Source organism: Hakea prostrata, chromosome 2, assembly GCF_041222555.1.
Source record: "Hakea prostrata isolate BN-2017 chromosome 2, UWA_Hpros_2, whole genome shotgun sequence".
Lineage (NCBI taxonomy): Eukaryota > Viridiplantae > Streptophyta > Magnoliopsida > Proteales > Proteaceae > Hakea > Hakea prostrata.
This window is the reverse complement of record NC_142601.1, coordinates 67,126,745-67,146,772: the sequence shown is the minus strand read 5'-3', so window position 1 is coordinate 67,146,772 and position 20,028 is coordinate 67,126,745. Positions and strand designations below refer to the sequence as shown.

Genomic DNA, 20,028 nt, shown 5'->3' with positions numbered 1-20,028 from the left:
TCTTCTTTTTTCTGAAGCATCAAATCATGCAACGCATGAAGCTGATTATGGTTCTATTTCAACTGCGTTATGCTTGTTCCGGTGAAATTCTTCTCTTTCTGGAGGTTTAGTCTATCATCAGGTTCTTGGGTTTTCGTCACTGGAGTTCTGGTTATACATTCCTTAATATTTGGGTGATAGCAGTTCAATTTAGAATTATCGGATGAGTTGAAATAAGAGATTTTTGTGTTTGATTTATATGCACGTAAATGGCAGCTTCGTTGTTGGAAAAAGAAGCATTATCAGACGGAAGGGGCTATGCATCTAGCTGTTATTGTCATTTTTTCTTAGCTGTTTTTGTGTGATTTAATACTTATATGCCTCTCTTTTTTTCTCCTTTCGGAAAATGAATTTTGCAGGTTGGATTGCCAAATGTGGGAAAATCCACTCTTTTTAATATGCTTACAAAGTTGTCAATACCAGCGGAGAATTTTCCTTTCTGCACAATTGAACCTAATGAGGCCAGGGTCAATATTCCAGATGAACGATTTGAATGGCTTTGTCAATTGTTCAAACCCAAGAGTGAGGTATGTGTTTGAAGCTTCTGATTCTGGGGTCGGCTGTTGGATGATGACACGTTTTTGTAGTTTTTATTATTGATCAGACATTTGAGTTTCTTTGTCACTTTTGGCCATAAAATGTGTGTTATGGATTTTGAGATACAACGGTTATTTGGATAACTTTCCTAGTAAATAATATATTTATGTTTTAGAGAATCATACCCCTGGTGCTTTCTGTACTTCTGTTTTTGATTTGGCAATAAATTTACTGTAGAATACTTGCATTTGGGTATTCATCATTATTGTTATCACCAAACCTTCAGTATTAGATTTCCAACACTGGGATAACTCCATCATCAAGCTCTAGGTCATATTAAACTCTAACCCTAATTTGACCTGATTGGGTTTACTATTTTATCTCAATTTGTAGTTATTGACTTTTAGTTGAACGGATCTTTTATGATCTTGAACCACATTGCAGATATGTAAAATTGAAGTGATATAATTTTTTTTTTGGGGGATGAATTTTGTTTTTTTGGTAATGTTTGGGGATGAATTAAGGTGATATTTAAAGCTGTAACAACTACAGAAGAATAGAACTTGAGTCATGCTATGAGATCATGGAATACAGTATCTGACCTGCCTGAGATAATAAACACATGCTGCAGGTATTCAATTTGCTTCGTGATAGGATATTAGGAATATCAATGCAACATATATTTGTTTTCTTATAAACTAGGCCCATTACAACTAAATACCTGTAGACACAAAGCTAACACATGAATAAGCCATTGGGATTTAAAGAAGGCTTAGTCGTGCTTAGATGTTTTATTCTGAGGGTGAAACCTGTAGCTTTGAATTCTGGCTGCAAGTAAGGTGAAAATCCCCAGTTTGACTGGTTACCTTCTTCAGTAGCCCAAAGGGAAGGATTTTATATTTTGGATTTCAGTTTGTTACTTCAAAATCCTAGGGGTTCATTTTCATGTACTTGGGCGTCATTTTTGTACTTCTCAGTTACCATTTATCTTATTTGTTTCTTGTTGAAATATAGGTATCTGCTTTCTTGGAAATCCATGATATTGCTGGATTAGTTCGAGGTGCTCATGCAGGACAAGGATTAGGAAACAACTTCTTATCCCATATTCGTGCAGTCGATGGAATTTTTCATGTTTTAAGTGAGATTTTCCTTCTTATTTTATTCTTAGCATTTCATTAGTTCCAGATATCCTTTCCAGTAAAATGGGCTTTTTTGAGGTTTTGTACCCTCTTCTACACTTTCTTCAGTCTGGAAATGATAAATGATTTTGTATGAGAGATTTTTGTGAGAGAATAAAACCAAGAATGTCCAATAGCTAACTTGCATAGGAGAAGAGAAGAATAAGAGAGGAAAGAAAGGAGTGGAGAATTAAGTACACGATAAGGTCTCATGTATAAGTATTTACACATAAGCCCTAGAGTAAGAGAGAACATCTTAAAACTTAAAAGAACCCTGGAGATGTTAATAATTTTTCTGTTGATCAATGATCAGGCATTAGTCAGAATCTGGGGGTAATTCTAGCGGTTACTGAGTTTTTGGAACATATTGAATGAAAAATAGTTAACTGCACCAATTAGGAACAATATGGTGGAGTTGATGGCCTTTAAAAGGACTAGGATAACTCAAAAATGGACCTAAGTGTGATTGAGGACATTTGAAGTTACTGGTAAGGGTAGGTATCATCTAAGTAAAGCGGAATGGTAACCCAACCCTCCTCTTTTCTTTTTTTTTTTTTTTTTTTTGGGGGGGGGTGTTTGACCCCAAATAGTTAAGACTTAGGCTTATTTAGTTAAGGTCAATGTCCTTGGTCAACAAGTCATCACTCTCAAGATGGGAAGAGCCTTGGGTTTAAGAATATATGTGTTATGATCAGCAATGATACATGATTGAGTTTTTTCCTTTTTGGGTTGGGTTGTTGTGTGTGTGTTCCCCCCCCCCCCTCTTTTTTTTTCTTTTTTTTTTTTTTTTGGGGGGGGGGGGGAGGTTTGATATTAAGGAGGGTTTGTATCATTGGAAGAACAAGAGAAGTATATGGCAGCAGCAACAACAGTGTACAAAGGCCAAAGCCAAGGGGTCAAAACATTTGACTGAGCAATTGGATTAGAACATATGTACAAGGAATCCCTGTTAACCCCCTATGTCAAACTTATAAACAACTGATCAGCTAAGCACATTGTGACAGGAACCTTATAATATGTTCTCCTACTATTTGGCTAACACACACAAATCTGATTCCTTTAGAATCCAGTCAAATTGGTGATCACAAAAACAAAAGGGATACTATTGTTGCTACCAGTCATTGAGTTTCTCAACTTTTTATGCGTACAACTTATTTATAAACTGAAAGATGCTACAGTAGAGAACAATAACAACTAAAGTCATAAGGGAATATCATCTCCTTGGACAAAGTCATCAGCCATTGTATTAGCAGATTTAAATTTTCATTGAAAGTGAAAATCCACATAAGAAGACAGTTATAGATGGGTCTGATAAGTTTCTTGACTGCCTGTGGCATTCAAAATCATTTGACTTTTCTGTCTGAGCCATTCAACATGATGGAAAAGCTAACAAGTCCTCTGTGGCCATATTCACTTGTTGACTATGCACACCAACCAATTGAGGATATTGTTAGAAATGGATTTTAGATTAAAAAGTTCTCCAGCAAAGAAAGGTGGAGGTATCTTGGGCTCTAACAACAATTTTCCCTGCTGGCTGGAATCATGTGAATATTTAGTCAGTGATCCATATCAATGGATGATTCGGTATGGAAAGGATATTCAAATGGATATCCATGATTTCTTTGTGATAGTTCAGCACCAAACAGGCGAGCATGGATATAGCTTCTCAACTGCATGTGGCACTCAAAATCATCTAATTTTTTCTTCTTCCAAGCCATTCAACCTGATGGAAGGACAACCGTTGCTTAGAACTTTCTAGGAGTATGATCTTACATGCAGCTGATTTGAAAGGACAATCAATATAATTGACCCATTTAGTTGGGATAATGTTGCGTTGATATCCATTCTGCATGAAGGACAACCGTCTATCTGGACAGTTCCAAATTGATGCCCCTTTCTGCAGGGGTGTATTTTTGGCGCATATTACTGGCTGTCCTTTTGTTGGGGAAGTATAGGATCATGTCTTAAAAAATTTCATTGTTTTATGCCTGACCTATTGATACTCATGTGCAATGTTTTTTTTACAAAGTGGAAGGGCTCTATGGTTTGGGACATTGGGTTGTGTCCTCAGAATAAAAGCACTGTCATGCGTGTTCTGCTTTTCCTCGCTGTGAAGGGAATGGAAGAATATTTAAACACTTAAAGTAGCAGTCTTGGTTAGTCTTTGCTTTGGTGATTTCTGATTCTACAGCTGATTGGTATTCCAACAATTATGTTAATACAATAATTGGATACTTTATACAATATATCTCTGTCAATATTTGCTTGAAGGATTAATATAATGTGGTGTTTTAGTTTGCTGCGATCAAAGAAATATCTATTGGACAAATTTCTTTTGAGGTTGCATGTGTGATGGACATTTGACATTGCTGTCTAATTTTTTTCATGCTCTCCTTTCTCATGATGAAATAGGAAATTACTTTATAATTTATTATGTAGGAGCTTTTGAAGATCCAGATATTATTCATGTTGATGACGCTGTGGATCCTGTAAGGGATTTGGAAACTATCGGCGAAGAACTACGGTTGAAGGTATATTGAACTGTTGTAGTATGTGGATGATACTTGATTGTGATATAGCTAATAGCATAATGTTTTATTTTGTTGCAGTTATTAAGATTTCATTCATGTATCAGTAAACATTAATTGATGTCTTCTTAGGTTACAGTATCTAGATTTTCATTGTTTATGTTGATCTGGTAGCATGTGGCTAGTCTATTTCAATTCAGGGTAGAATGTAGTAACAGATATCACTGGGTTTATCTTCTGAACCTTTAAGCATTTATTCTTGATCGTGTCGCTTACCAATCAAAAATAAAATCCTATACTAATCTAGCAAGCAGAAAGTACGGGGTCGAACTATGGGGAACTGAAAGGCTAAGTTACTAAGATTGAATTTAACAAAACTAAATTTAAACTAAATCTATTAATTAATGCAAAAACTTAAACTATGAATATGTGAAGATCTTTGGGATTTCGAATCCCCAATGCTTTTCCCTAAGCGATATAACTCTACACTTCAAAGCAAATTAGGGATGGTCTTCCTAGGTATGCCTTATCTTCGCAAGACTATCGTCCTTTGCGGAAGCTTGGCACGCTTAGTTCGCTGAGTTATAAAACATCTTTAGCCAAACTCAAACACAATCAACTAGAAGAGATAGAACAATCAAATTAATGAAATAAGCATGGTTCATCTACATCCCAAAGAAAAGGAACTAGCTACTCATTATCACAAAGTTCATAAGAAAAATAAAGATGAAACATAGGGGGAGAGAGAGAGAGAGATTTGGTCTTCTTCTTCAGCAATGAGAGATGAGAGCCGCATTCGCCATCTTCTTTTCTTCTCTGTGGCTGGCTTCTCTTTTATGTCTCCCGCACACAATGAATCCCCCCTCTTTACCAGTAGATTCGACCTTTATGCTTTCGGATTTTGGAAAAACTCAAAACTAGAAAGTTGTAGATATCTTCAATATCGTTCCATAGCATCTTGAATCATCGAAATCCAAGCTCATACGAGAGAGATATGCCCAAAATACTGAAGGTATGTCTGTTTACCCGATTTTCAGATTTATTACCAATTTTGTTCCTTAGACCTCCACCTGTTTCCAATTTGGCTAAGATCTCACTTTTCATGATTTCTTGGGCAGCAAGATTGAATGCCATGATTTAAAATCCACCAATATCTAATATATTTGCCAACTTTACTCCATATTATCTCTAATATCCAAAATCACCTTATTCCTGAAAAATACACAAAAATACTCAATTAGCTCTCTTTAATTAAATAAGTATGGGGAATTAAATCAAATAAATAATGGTAAATGCATGCTTATCAATTCTCCCTCCACCCTACATTCTCCCCCCCCCCCCCAAAAAAATATATATATATAAAAAAAAAAAATAAATAAAAAAAAACCCACCAAAAGAAGAAGTGGTTGTCGAGCTTAAGCCTTAATGCGTTTATCTGTGATATGTGATCTTATGTGTTTCTTGTTTTTGGTAGGGTCAGTCACGGATGCTCTTTGTCCGTTATTCACTTCATTGTATTATAGAGCCAATGTGCTTTTGAAAATTCAAAATTTCCATTTTTTAGAGATCAGGAATGTCATCCCAAACAAATTTTCTACATATCTTTTGGTACCTTTTATAATTGGGGAATTTCTTATATAACATGGACATTTCTGGGTGAATATAATGGTGCCAGGTTCTTTGGTGCATTTCTGCATATTTGAGTGTTGGAAGCATCCGTAGAGCTGGGAGCAGACCAGTTATGTATGTCATTAGGTTGTGTTTACCTGCTACAAATTCTTCACTCTCTATTGGGTGAAGTTATGGTGTAAGACCATTTTTTATAATGGTGATCCTCATCTTTATTTGAGGGTCACTATGGCTTGTCAAGAAGCTTGAGGAGGCAATCTTGGCAGGCATCAGAACATTGAAGGATGAATCCTGACCTAGCTTAACAGTATGCTAATGGGAACCCTTCGGCATGCAGGATAGCAATATATCAAGGGTGTGTTTTGTAACTGGTCAAGGAACAGTTTTTGCCGTTCTTCCGTTCTTAGATGCCGAAGAACGCCAAAAAGCGTTTGGCAAAATGGGTCGTCCGGTCCAATTTTCTTGTCTGAGAAGGCTTTTCGCAAAATAACTTTGACTTGTTTCATCATTCTTAAAAACAAAAAGCACGTTGAAATTACGTCAAAGAGGCACATTCAACCCAAACTTCATTTGCATGCAACTTTTAACTCATTCTCAAGTGTTCTCCACAAAGTTTACCAAACGGTCAAAATTGTGCTTAGAGCACTGTGCTTTGATAAAAGTGTTAGAAAACGATTCTCGCATAGAATGTTGTTCTCAAAAAAGACCGTTACCAAACGCACCCCAATAATAACCAGAGTAGGGAAGTTGAATGGCAACAACTCAACAGATTCGGTTATTCTGACAAAAAAAGTAACTGAAATGGCAGGACGGATGAGTTTCACTCAAAAATAAAATGAGATTAAAAAATAAGAAAACAAGGATCCCAGTTCTTGGTATGTCTCTCTCTCTTTTTCTGGGATTTGGGGATAGCGGTGAATATCTCAGATATCTGTGAGCACTTGGTCCAACTCCATTTTTTGGACTGCTGAGTTTGTGAATCATGATAAGGATTGTTGAGAGATGATAGAGGTACTTCCATCACTGAGTAACTTAGTTCTTGCTGTGTAGTTTCCTTCCCCTTTCTAGTTCAGTTTTGTTTGTCTGTGTTTGGACTGTTGGGAAGGGGAGAGTATTGGGGTTTGACCGAATGGACTTTTGTTGCAGTCTTTCTGTTACTTTTCCCGTGTAGTTATGGTGGTAATCAACAGGCCAAGCTAGGTCAAGTTTAATGTGGCCCATAGTAAAGGACAAATAAAGAGGTCAAGGTTCACTTGTCAACTTGACACTCCTTTACACAATAATGAATGGCTCAATTCTGCATTGCACCGGGAAAAGGTCTGCTTCTCTATTTGGCTTCTAGACACACTTCTATTAGTGTGTCCAGAAGGTTATCCTTCAGGCATGTTGTTCGCTTCTGTTGTTCCCATAAACATGAATGTCACATTGTTCTCAGTATTTTGTCTATTTGCTTTCTGATTTCTATGGTGGCTACTTGGCTTGATGCAGGATATGGAATTCATGGAGAGGAAAGTGGAAGATCTTGAAAAAGCGATGAAAAGGAGCAATGACAAACAGTTGAAGATTGAACATGAGTGCTGTGATAAGGTTTGTGTCTCAACAAGTCCTAGCTGACTTCCTTTCAGTATTTCTGTCTAATTCACTGTTTGAATCTTTTTATTCCTTGGGAGAACCAGTGGATCCTGTACAATATCATTTCTAAGCATTATTTGTGAGTCTTTGTTTTCGGAATCAAGATAATTGGTTGATTAGTTGTCATCTGTACAGATCTTCTTCTTTATCTATGAGTCCATTGCACTTATAAGTTATAATATCATTAAAGAAATCTGGTCCTTGGCTCCTTGAATGGGAACTTGTTTTGACGAACACCTATTGCCAAGTGTGGCCAACTCCTATGAGGTTTGTCTGGGTAGACACTGAACTATTTGCTGTGTCAATTCATTGATTTGACTTCTCAGTGACCATTCTCTTTATCAAGGGATTCAACATAAAATGAGTTTTTTGATAATATGAAAATTAAAGATCTGGAGGAACCTAGTAGATGCCAAGATTTTTACTCAATGGCCAAAAAAGCAATGGTGTAATCTTCTCTGGTTATACTAGTTTACTTTTTTTGGTTAGGTAATTTTTTTTCTGTTACTTTTCGTGTTCCTTGAACACTAAGATGGAACTCAACATGGGACCCCATATGGTTCTTGTAATATGCCTAGCAGTTACTATCTGACACAAATAGAATAAATTATCAGTTTCTTATATTTCCTCAAGGGGCCCTGGACATGGTTCAAAATCTTGCTGAAGTTTCAGCAAGTCTCGCTAATTTCAACCCAGCAGAGATGAAATGGTTGGTAAAATATTAAACCTTCATTGTTTAGAATGGATATATTGTTAAGTTAAATCAAGCGAATCAAAATATACCCGTTCAGCAACCAGAACTTGCAGAATGTGTAAACAATAAAACTGATTTTTTTGCCTACATTCAAACAGCATGATGTAATGGCTGTTAGATGAAGATTATAAGAGGTGGGGGCATTAAATGGAGCCAAGATAACTGGGGATGCCAAACTTATGGCTACTTGCTCCAGGGTACCTGATGAGATTTCTAAGGCCATAGGTGCATGCATGAGGGTAGGGAATCAGAGGAAGTCAGAAAAGGAGAAGATGAAGGAATAACTTGAGGAGGCATGTGACAGCTAGGACACGGGAATGATGATAGTGATGATGACAGATGTGCCCCTTTGTATGTGCCTGATGCTGTGCAGACAGAGGCGTAGGCTAGAAATTTCTGGTGAGCATGAGTGAGGAGCAAAGACACTTCTCATGAGGAGGTAGATAAACTCAGAGCCTCAATGGAAGGAACTTATCCATCTAGAGCAAATGGTGGTGGTAGTTGATCTGTATGGTCACAACCATAGCCACAGTGGAAGACGTTGGCTGCATTGCCGGAGATTGCAATGTACACCCGCAACCCCATTTCCATTACTACGATGGCTGGACCCTATGCTAAAACAGGACCTGACATCTGAAGGAAAATATTCAACGAGCATCATAAACTAAAGGGAGGGGATGAATAAGAAGGCTGTGCTCAAGTGGTTGTTATTCCACGGCATTTGATTACATGCTTAGTATTTGATGATGCTAGCTGCAATTGCTAAGGTTGGTCCAGTTCAAGGGGTCCACTGCATACGAGGTGAGAAATATATATTTACATCAGCAATAAAAGAGCTTTAGGAGTATATTTATCACCTGAAGGGGATGTGGCAGCTTTAGGATTACCATAATATGTGTCAGGTGGACTGGACCACGAAAAAGTACATGTACTTCGTGGTTTAACATATTGAAGTATGATATTTCTGAAACTTTTAGATGCATTTAGGAAGAGAAAACGGAGGCAAAATACATTTACAAGTTCTTGAAGGTGGTTCAAGAGGTGGCATTGGAGTACATTATTTATGTGTCAGACAACATAATCAACTTCGTGAATGCTAGTCGGAAGTTGATGAACAACGGTAAGTAACTGCTACTGGACTCCTTTTGTTTTCTATTGCATTGACTTCTGGTTGAACGACTCACAAAATTTTATATGTGACTAATGCACATTGCGTCTTAAAACTATAGAATAAATCACTTGACGTTCAAATATTCATATATCTGTTAAACTGGGATCACTCTGGAAGCCCTAGAAGCAGCAAAGCAAGCTGTTCCGAGTAGTGTACCGCATTTGATTTGCAGCAATGAAGTGACTCTTGGACTCTTGTAGTTCTCGATGAATATAATAAATAACTGATCAGAATCGGTTCCAAACATGAAAAATTTCCAAAATGGATACGGATTAAAGGTTCCAGCATTGCCCTAACATTTTGAAGCCCCCGCTTCAGTGTCTGGGTGGGTAACTTGTGATGCTGACTTGTTTTAGAATCTTATTCTATTATATCTGTATTCAGTTTTGAATCTCAAATGACATGTTTTATCTTTGTAGTCATCTGAATGCTTGTATGGAGGTTTCAGCAGAAAATTGAAGACTCACTTCCAAGCACATTCTGCTTCTGGCAGTGAGCAAAACTAGTAGGCTTTTGCTTAGCCACTCAAAGAGGAAAGCAGTTAGGTTCCCGATGTCTCATGGAATTGGTGGATGTGCACTACCATATAATGTTCAAGATGTGGAACCTACTTTTGTATAAGGAGAACGACAAGAACCAGATTGAGTTAGATGAGGAGGATCCTAGGTGGAGTATGTGAGGGGTGGTGGATGGCAGCTGATAATGGATCAACCTAGTGGTAGGCCTGACCCCAAATAACCAGTCAAATGGGTGATGATGTGGATGATACATGATCTTAGAGGTTTGGAGTTGGGTACACTCAGACATACCCACATTTGAGTTGCATCTGGTAGTGTTGCTGAGTAGCATCCTGATTAGTCAAGTCATACTCCTATGCCGTTCATTGTTTACTCATGGAGGTATGAAAATGATGATGGTTAGGGCTGATGATAGATATGATGTACTTCGATAGCTTAATGACGAGATAGAGAAGGTACAGGAGCTGGGGCCAATTTGTTTCACTGGGGAGAACCAGGTTGATCATTCCACATAGGATGAGGACTGTGGTGTATGTCCATCCTGGCATGCAGTGTACAGAAGAACGCCTCTTTGCCGGTTTCAGTGATAACTTGTCTAATGCTTTTTAGAGGAATGTTTATTAGGGAAAACAAGGATAGTGGGAATGCCATTGTTTTCTAGATATAGCAAACGGTCAATGAATATGTCCATTTCATTGGTAGGGGTGAGTATGCGTTCTCTTCATCTATTCCCAGTTTTTAGCACAAGGACAGACTAGATTGTCCTTTGTGGAGAGCTTCTTCACGTACCCAGTCCGCCAACCATACATGCTGCCAACACCATCAAGTGACAGTGGCTGGTTATTTGTATTAGAGCAATATATAACTCATGTAGTTTACCTCCAGTATGTAGAGGGGTGGCCATTGATAGAGCAAAGTGAAGGAGTATATGCGTTTCTTTTCCCTTATTATGGCGTTTTTTGTGCATTTGTCATGCAGTCGCAGGAAAATACACGTCAGCTGCATCGGACCACAAGTGGAGTCAAGTCAGGTCATAGTTCATATAAATAGATGGTCATGTAATTGCATTCTGGGACTTAGTGTCTATATTTGTAGTTTGATCTACTACAACAATTATTCAGTTCTATATTTCTGTCTTAGCGGAATTTTTATGGATGAATAAATAAGTTCATTAACTAAATGATAGAACAGGGGAGGGGAAATAATACGAAGGTGAACCAAAACAAATAAACAAGACTCAACAAAACAAAAAGCACAACACCAGCACAACAAGTGGCACTAACCTTACAAAAAGCAATAGGCATAACACTAGCACAACAGTGGACCAAAAATGACCAAAAACCAGGGCCAGTTGGTCAAGCTAGATTGAAGCTCTTGTTCAATGAAAGGGGGCCTTTGTTGCAGCAGTGGGAGGCCATAGCGTCGAGGGCTCGGAGGAGGAGCAATCAGGCCAATAGCGACTAGGGGGTAGGCTACAGAAATATCATAGGAGTCAGACAGGGCTTCACAGGGCATTACTCAGAACTTCTAGAGAAGCCAAGGATCAACTGGCCATTGTGTTAGCAGAATTGCTTGTCTATTCCATCTTCTAGTGCTATATGCATGGAATGGGCAATGTTACAGAAAGCAAGCTTACCGACATTGGCTTCGATTAGCTAGATACTGGGATACCCCAAGATTCGAACGTATCTCAGTCGAATCCTTGTAGTTTCTCCAAACCAACTTGAAACTTTTGTACTGAGGTCTAAATGTTGTTTTTAAGTCCTGATTCTTGCTGTGCTTGCCTATTTGACATTTTGAACCCAATCCATGCATTAGTTTCACACAGAGAATGCCCAAAATAATATTGTGGTTTTGGCCCGAGTTTGTCCATGTATATTTTTCTTGACTTATTGTACTTGGTACGGATAATTGATTTTTGTATTCCATTTGGGAAATGGTTTTCCAAATTCCAAAAAATCCTGGATTTCATAAATATGCTAACATTGTAGGAGTTATGCAACTAAATTTGGTGTCACGAGTACGGCTCGAAATCGCTCTGAATGGGAGTAGCTTCTTAGACATGAAAAAAAATTGTATGTGTTTTCTCAATTTGAGAGAACTTTTGGAGTTCATGTTGAGGGCATGAGACTTGATTTGTGGTTAGGATTCAGTTTGAGGCATGAGACTTGATTTCTCTCTTAATCTAGCTATATGCAATTGTTTTGGTCCCTTTGAACCTTAGGACTGAAGATTTTCCCCATCTTACATTTTTTTCTTCTGTATCTTCTTATAGGTGAAAGCGTGGCTTCAAGAGGGAAAAGATATTCGCCTAGGTGACTGGAAAGCTGCTGAAGTTGAAATATTGAACACCTTTCAATTGCTCACTGCCAAACCTGTTGTCTACTTGGTAAGTTATCAGTGCGAAACAGTCCCTTCTGTGTTTCAAACACCCCAACAACCCCCCCCCCCAGAAAACAAAAAAAGAACAAAAAAAAAAAAAAAAAAGGAAAAAAAGAAGAAGAAGCACCGGAAGGAGAAGAAAGTTGAGGGACAAAAGAAAAGGGAGGTGTACTAATATATGAGCAGAACAAAAGATGGGATAAACTGCAGGATGATGTGGCTTGAAGAGGAGGAAGATACAGTTGCAGTTGGCCTAGCTTGTCGCTATCATCCCTTTTGGTGTCGATGGCTGGAGTTTAGGGTCAGGTAATGAATGGACCTGGTGTAGGGTCCATTACTGAATCTTTTCTTTACTTGCATGGGTGGCCTCCTCAAGTTTGTATCTGATGTAACCAGAAAGTAAGAAGCCTTTTTTGCCCTCCACCCAAGGAGGTTTACTTTGAGTTTACCAATAAAAGATAGGCTGTCTACTGGAAACCCCACAACTTGAGTTTTGAAAAATCGTGGCTTGTGCCTTGGGTGCTCTGAGAGACTGCATAGTGTAAGGCTGATGTCAGTGAGAGACTGACCAAGGACAACGTGAGAAGGCTTGGTTCTTTCTTCTCTTTTTCCATTTCAGTTAAAACAGCAAAGAGTGACCCATTGAGAGGCACTGATACCCCTCTCACTGCTTACTGCTACAGTTGCTGTGTGGTCAATACAAGGCGACTCCGTCGTTCCAACAAAAAGATGTTAGAAGAGAAGACTAGTCAATCTTAGGTCCAGGAATTCTATATCTAGCCATCAATTCCTGACAATATCTTATCATGTTGACGATTGTACCCCCTCCACTCCTTTTGGATATGAGTCCCATCCATTGGTTGCATATAGCTCTCGCTAAGTTATTAATTCTGCTCCAACTTTTAATTCTTTGCCAGAACTAATACTCTACATCTAGCCACTTGTTGCCCTGACCTTTTGTATTCTTCATGAGGACCTCATCCACTTCTTTCAACAGTTATCTCAATCTCATCCATGATGCCAATCAAGATGCTCATTAGTTACTAATTTTGAGACTGTTGTATCTTCAGTTTGGTCCACTGGATTAGTTTGAATCTGGTGTATTTTTCTTCTATCATTGTGTTGATGATGATGTTGGTTTGTGGATAAAATAGCTTTTCCAGTGAATCCATGTTATAGTTCAGAGAAGAGTGAGCCCTCTTGAGCATCCCAACACTTTACATAGACTCACGGATGGGGCTGGCCTGAGTGCAATTAGGCCCATTACGCTAGGACCACTAAGTATTGTGCTAGGGCTAACAGAGCAAATTCTTGCTGTTGTGCCCAACTCCCAGAATTCAAGCACTCTCCCACTGCTGATGAATAGATAGAGATTGGTGTCTAATTCTAGAATTGACATACGATTTTGGCAGTTGTATAATATCTGTCTGATGATTGGATGATGGATATGGGGAGAATGGTTGTAGGCATGGAATAAATTTTGACTGAAATGGTCGAAATTTCAACTGAAATGCCTACAAAATTGAAAATCAAAACGAAACTTCACAGATTTCGTTTCGGTACAATTTTTGGACCAAAATGTATTGGTCGATTATTCCTTATAAAATCCTCTATTTCATAGGTTTCGACCTTTATTTCCTGGTTTCACAGCTTAAGTTTCTACCTATATTCGCTGATTTCTCTTGTATTTGGTGATTTCTACTTTCACCCTATTTCCACATCTCCTTTGCCTTCAAACAGCTCTTTTGCTTCTCCTTTGTCTTCAAATACTTCTTAAGGCACAATAGTTATTCATGGGCCCAAGCCCAAACTACAAAGGAAACTCCGAGCAAGACCCCCGTGTTTGTCGGCAACAAAATGGGAAGCATGAGTCATACCCAACAGTTCCAAACTTCCCCCTTTTTTGGGTTTTGTTCATGCCTTGAATGAGCCATCGCTTAGTCTAGTTGGTCATTGTATTTTGCTGATTTGTATGTGTAACCATTTTATCAAACAATTCATGTATGTTGCTCTATGCCTGTATGGATACAGTTTGTACTTCTCAGAACCAATCATTTGTTTTTTTTTTGGATGAATAAATAATCAATTAAAGACGAAGAAGCAAAAACAAAGAAGGATCCTGAGAACAAGGATCAAGGAGAAGAATGGATTTGGGAGTTGAGCCCCCAGGCAACAACAATGAGTCTGTTCCTTGGGGAGTCAACAACCGGGGGGGAGGGATTAGCTGAGATTTTTGAGGTAACATCAAAGTAAATAGCATTCCAAATAGTATCTATAGAGCGAGATTTAGAAGTCCAGCGCCGGAGATTTCGTTCCCACCATAGATGATGAACTGAAGCACCAAAGACAAGCCTGCCAATTCGGTCACATATAGAGGTACCTGAAAAGTTACTCAAAACCCAAGACCAGTCCCGGGCAAACCCAAAAGGGCGACGAGAGCGGGGCCAAATGAAGGTAAGGGCTTTTCTCCAAAGAGCACTAGAGAAGGGGCAAGAAAAGAACAAATGTTCAATATCCTCAGTGCTATTCCAGCAAAGAATGCAATTTGTGTTCACAGGTATATGGCGCGAAACGAGGAAGGATTGGGTTGGGAGGGCAATGTTTAGGGCTCTCCAAAGGGTAAGAGAATGGCGGGGGATATGACCTTTGAACCATACCAAGGGGGGCCAAGTGGGGGGGGGGAGGGAGAACGGAATAGGCTCCAAGCTGAGGGAGTAGAGTAAACTTTGGAAGAGGAGGGGAGCCAAATAACTCTATCATGGGGAAGGGAGAGGATAGAGGGAAGAGAGTTCCAGACTTGCGTGAGACTATGGTGAGGAGAAGGGACCCAAGAACCATTAGAGATGAAATGCGAGAGGCGGGTAGATTTGGGGATGCGGGTCTCATAGACAGAGCGGGGAGAGAAAAGATTGATGAGAATACCCAACGGATGCCACGGATCTAGCCAGAATGAAGTGGAGGAACCAGAGGAGATCTGAATGGAAATGGCCGGGAGAGCATGGTGTCTCAGGAGAAGAAGTTTCCTCCATGTCCAGGAAGGATTAGAAGGGATAGGGACAGATCAGAAGGAGTCAGATTTGAGAAGATAAGAGTGGACCCATTTAACCCAGATGGAATCTTGGTTGGTGACAATTTTCCAAATGAGTTTGAGTAAAGCAGCGGAATTGACATCTTGGATACGACGAATACCAAGGCCCCCTTCAGATTTGGGCTGACAAATGTTGGACCAACTGATAGGCCGGAGGAATCGAGTAGATTCTTGACCCTTCCAAAGGAAAGCACAGAAGAGAGATTCCATTGCAGAAGAAATAGCTTTGGGAATCGGGAAAATGCCACACCAATAAAGGTAGGATGATTGGAGCATAGACCGAATGAGCTCCACCCTACCGGCAAAGGATAAAAGTCGACTTTTCCAGAGTTGGAGACTCTTACAGATGTGATCTAACATGGGAGAACAGTGATGCCGAGTGAGTCTACCTGGGATAAGTGGGAGACCAAGGCAAACCACAGGGAAGGAGCCGGGCTTGAACCCCGAAAGATTCAATAGGTTTGATCGAAGAGGCTCAGACACTCCAGAGAGGAAAAGGGTAGATTTATCAAGATTGACCCTAAGACCTGAGATGGATTCAAAGAAGGTAAGGGCCGAGATGATGGAGGAGATGGAGTGATGGTCCGCCTTGGCAAATATCATGAGATCATCAGCAAAGGCGAGATGGGTGAGATTAAGGGCTTTGCATTTAGGGATGGGAGAAATCAGGAGCTGATCCGTCTTGGCTTGGAGGATCCGAGAGAATACCTCCAGAGCAAGAGAGAAAAGGAAGGGAGACAGGGGACAGCCTTGGCGAATACCAATACGAGAGGGAAAAAAACCAGCCGGGGAGCCATTAGTTAGAACGGAGAAGAAGGGAGTAGAGATGCAAACCTCAATCCAATGGATGAAGGAAGGAGGAAAACCCATGGCAGCGAGAACCTCACTAATAAAGTCCCAACGGATAGAGTCGAAGGCTTTGTGGAGATCAACTTTGAGGAGGGCTGCAGGGGAATGAGAGGATCTGTCGAATCCCCTGACAACCTCGGCACAAAGGAGGACATTATCCGCAATACTACGACCCGTGATGAAAGCCGATTGGTTGGGACTAACCAGGTTATGCATAACCTTTTTTAGCCGATTCGCAAGGATTTTGGAGATGAATTTGTAGAGGAGGTTACAAAGGGAGATGGGGCGGAAATTTGAGATAGAAGAGGCACCAGCCTTTTTGGGGATTAGACAAAGAAAAGTTTGATTGATGGAAGAGAGTTGAGATGGATTAAGGAAGAAACTGCGGACAGCTCGGATAAGATCATCCTCAATGAGATCCCAGGCACCAGAATAGAAGCCCATACTGAAAACATCTGGGCCAGGGGCTCGGTTTGATTTATGTGAACAGATAGCCTGAATAATCTCATCATGGGAAGGAATCGAGAAGAGGGAGGGAAGAGAAAGAGGGTCAACAAATTTATTAATAAGACCTTGGGGGAGGGAAGGGCGCTGCGGGAGAGTAGAAGGGGAGAGAAGATTTGAAAAGTAAGAGACAACCTCGGCTTTGATTCCCGATGGGTCATAGATCCAATTACCATTGCTAGAAAGAAGGGCAGGAATGGAGTTGTGATTAATTCGAGATTTAAGGGATCGGTGAAAGAAAGCCGTATTAGAGTCTCCAAGCTGGAGCCAGTTGATTCTGGCTTTTTGCCGGAGGAAACTCTCTTCAAGGGAGGCAAGAAAAGATAGCTCAGAAGAAAGATCCCTTTCACTCTCAGCAAGCAAAGGGTCGAGGGGGTCAGATTGGAGGAGGGCTTGGATCCTTAGGAGATTAGAGCGGCAATTAGAGACCCTAGAGGGAATATCTCCGATAGTGGAGGAGTTCCACCGACGGAGAGCTTCCTTGGTATTCCTAAGGCGTCGAGCAAAGGCAATAAGGGGAAGGGAGTGACAATGGACAGGCTTCTCCCATGCTTCCTTGACAATGGGAAGGAAAGACTGGTTAGAGGCCCACATGTCAAAAAATTTAAAAGGCTTGGGACCAAATGAAGATAGGGAGAGGAGATGGACAAGGCAAGGAGAGTGATCAAAAAGGCAAGCAGGAGAGAAAGAGGCATGGGAGTCAGGGAAGGAGGAGAGCCATTGGTGATTGACAAGGAAACGATCGAGTTTCGAGGCAGTCCTATCTGCACCAATACGCTGGTTATGCCAAGATAGAGAGTGGCCCGACCATCGGAGATCAGTGAGACAAGAGTCCTCAATGCAAGAATTAAAATCCCCAACCGCAACCGGATTTGGAGGACGTCCCCCCACCCTCTCATGGGAGAAACGAACAATGTTGAAGTCTCCCCCAATACCCCAGGGAAGATTCCCGAGAGAAGAAGACAAGGAACGAATGGAGTCCCAAAGAGGGGCACGTTCGGAGGCCCGATTGAAACCATAGACTATGGAGAGAAAAAAGGATGAGATGGAATTGGAAGGGGTGACAGAGAGGTGCATAAGTTGGGGAGAAGAATCAATGAGGGAAATAGAGAAGGAGGAGGGGTCCCAAAGAATCCAAATCCGCCCACTTGGGCAGTGAGAATAATTGGAAAGAAAGGACCACGACGGGGCCAAAAATTGGGCAATCCATTGGGCATTTTCAGTTTGGACATGAGTCTCAAGGATGGCACAGAAGGTAGCTTTAGAGTCCATAAGGAATTTTTTGATTTCCCCTTGTTTTGCAACAGCATTAAGACCTCTAATATTCCACACAATAAACTCAGACATAATAAAATTGGGGGGGGGGGGGAGCTAAGAGAGAACTGGGTTAACCAATCATTTGTTAATATACTTGAATGATAACCTTTTAGTGTTTTTGGGAAAAATACTAAATCCATTGTGTTTATTATGTTGTAAGCCTGTAAATAGGTAGGAGGCAAGAAATCAGATGAAATGGAGGTCATATAAGGCGTGAAACCTGTGGTCGAAATTTCAAAGAAGGACCAGGTTTCAACTGAAATTTTGGTTGAAACCTGGAGATTTCGGCTTTTGGCCAGGTCAAACCAGCCTTGAAACCGATGCCTCAGTCTTGGTTGGAGGTCTAGTTCTGGGTTATTGAGGAATTGCAGAAACTCAAACAGATAGTAGTTGGTAGCAGAGGGAAAGGGAAGATAAGAAAATTGTTGAAGGGGGGAAAAAGAACACTCCTAGTTCAGGTTCATGCTTGGGTATAGCCCTGTAATTGTTGCCTGTTAGAGCAGAAACTAAAAAAGGGATAAAAAAATTAGCTGTTTGTTATTTATGTCTGAGGTGGGGGTGCATCTTGTGCCTAATAGGGGCTCAAGACAAGATCAAAGCTTGTACTCCATTTGGTTCATTAGTTTCTTGACACTGGTCTGCATAAGTTGATTCCCTAATCTGTCGTGCTTTACAATCCTATTTTAAACCAAACCCCCAAAAATTGCCCATTAATCAAAACATAACAAAGACCAAGGCCCATATGCCAACTTGTGATTATTTATTATTCTCCCCCAGCTACGGAAAAACAGTTGGCTAATCCCATGTCCCAGTATGAAGTGTTAAGCAGTTCACTATCTTTTTATCTACCCAACTGTCTTTTCGCTTTTTAGTTTTCTTTCTGCCCTTACACAGTTCAACAAATGTAGCTTAGGAGCTTGGTCTATTTCATCCACAGGTTAACATGAATGAGAAAGATTATCAGAGAAAGAAGAACAAGTTTTTGCCCAAGATCCATGCCTGGTACGTTCAATGTTTGAATCCTGGACTTATTTTTCTTCTAATCTTCTCTGCTTACAGTATCCTGGTTTTTTCTATTAGATATTGTTCCCTGAATAATAAGTAATCATTGTGTTTGAAGTGTTTTTTTTTTTTTTTTTTTGAATAAGATATATAGTTGATGGATTGCATTAAATCATATTGTGGTGATTTCACTCTTGCAATGTTTGAAATTCATTTTTAACAACTAGAGAGTTTAGAACAAAAGCTTGAGAGTATGAAAGTAATTGTAGTTTGAGCTTGATTGCTTGTGAGTGTCTATAAATCCAACTAATGAAGTAGTAATACACATGCACACACACACACAAAGAAGATGTTTTCAAAACGTGTCATTTCACCTTTGGTTCCAGTAAATGGTGAAGTGCTTCTTTCTGCCAAAGTTAGCTCTGTTACAATTGATGGAGTGAGCTTTTCATGATACTTGGTTGGTCCTGAAACCACCATGTGGGTTTTATCTATGATTGCTTGTGGAATTGGCAATGTTATTGATGATCCACGCAGATACCAGACAACTAGTAAGTAGCACGAATTATTTTGAAATTTTGAGAAGGATGAGTCTGTGGAATCTTGAGGTGTAAATGTGAAAGATATGATATTGATGTTGGGGGAGGCTTTTCATCATTTCTGGTCCCGGCACAGGTATACTTGTGGACTCTGATAGACTCACAGACCTGAACTTTTTTGGCTGCTATTCTGTTTAGTTTGCAGAGTTTTTTTTTGTGTTTTTTTTTGGGGGGGGGGGGGCTGTTGGTTAAATGTGATAGGTTTTGAATGGTGATCAAGATTGGAATGCTCTTTAGTCTTTCTGTAGACAAAAAGAACAGAAATATCAGGTGCAATAACATTGCACGTAGTTAAGCACTT

General features: G+C 39.9%; 1 protein-coding gene across 2 annotated transcripts in view; it reads left to right on the top strand.

The window, feature by feature from the left end:
• LOC149025861 (GTP binding protein) overlaps nt 1-20,028 on the top strand; it is a 35,860-nt gene that overhangs the window by 364 nt on the left and 15,468 nt on the right. For both annotated transcript variants that reach the window (XM_089146076.1, XM_089146075.1), the window contains exons 2-7: nt 399-566; nt 1,591-1,714; nt 4,194-4,285; nt 7,400-7,498; nt 12,262-12,375; nt 19,064-19,128. In XM_089146076.1, coding sequence (XP_089002202.1) covers nt 399-566; nt 1,591-1,714; nt 4,194-4,285; nt 7,400-7,498; nt 12,262-12,375; nt 19,064-19,128 — 662 coding nt within the window. The remainder of the gene's footprint in view (nt 1-398; nt 567-1,590; nt 1,715-4,193; nt 4,286-7,399; nt 7,499-12,261; nt 12,376-19,063; nt 19,129-20,028) is intronic.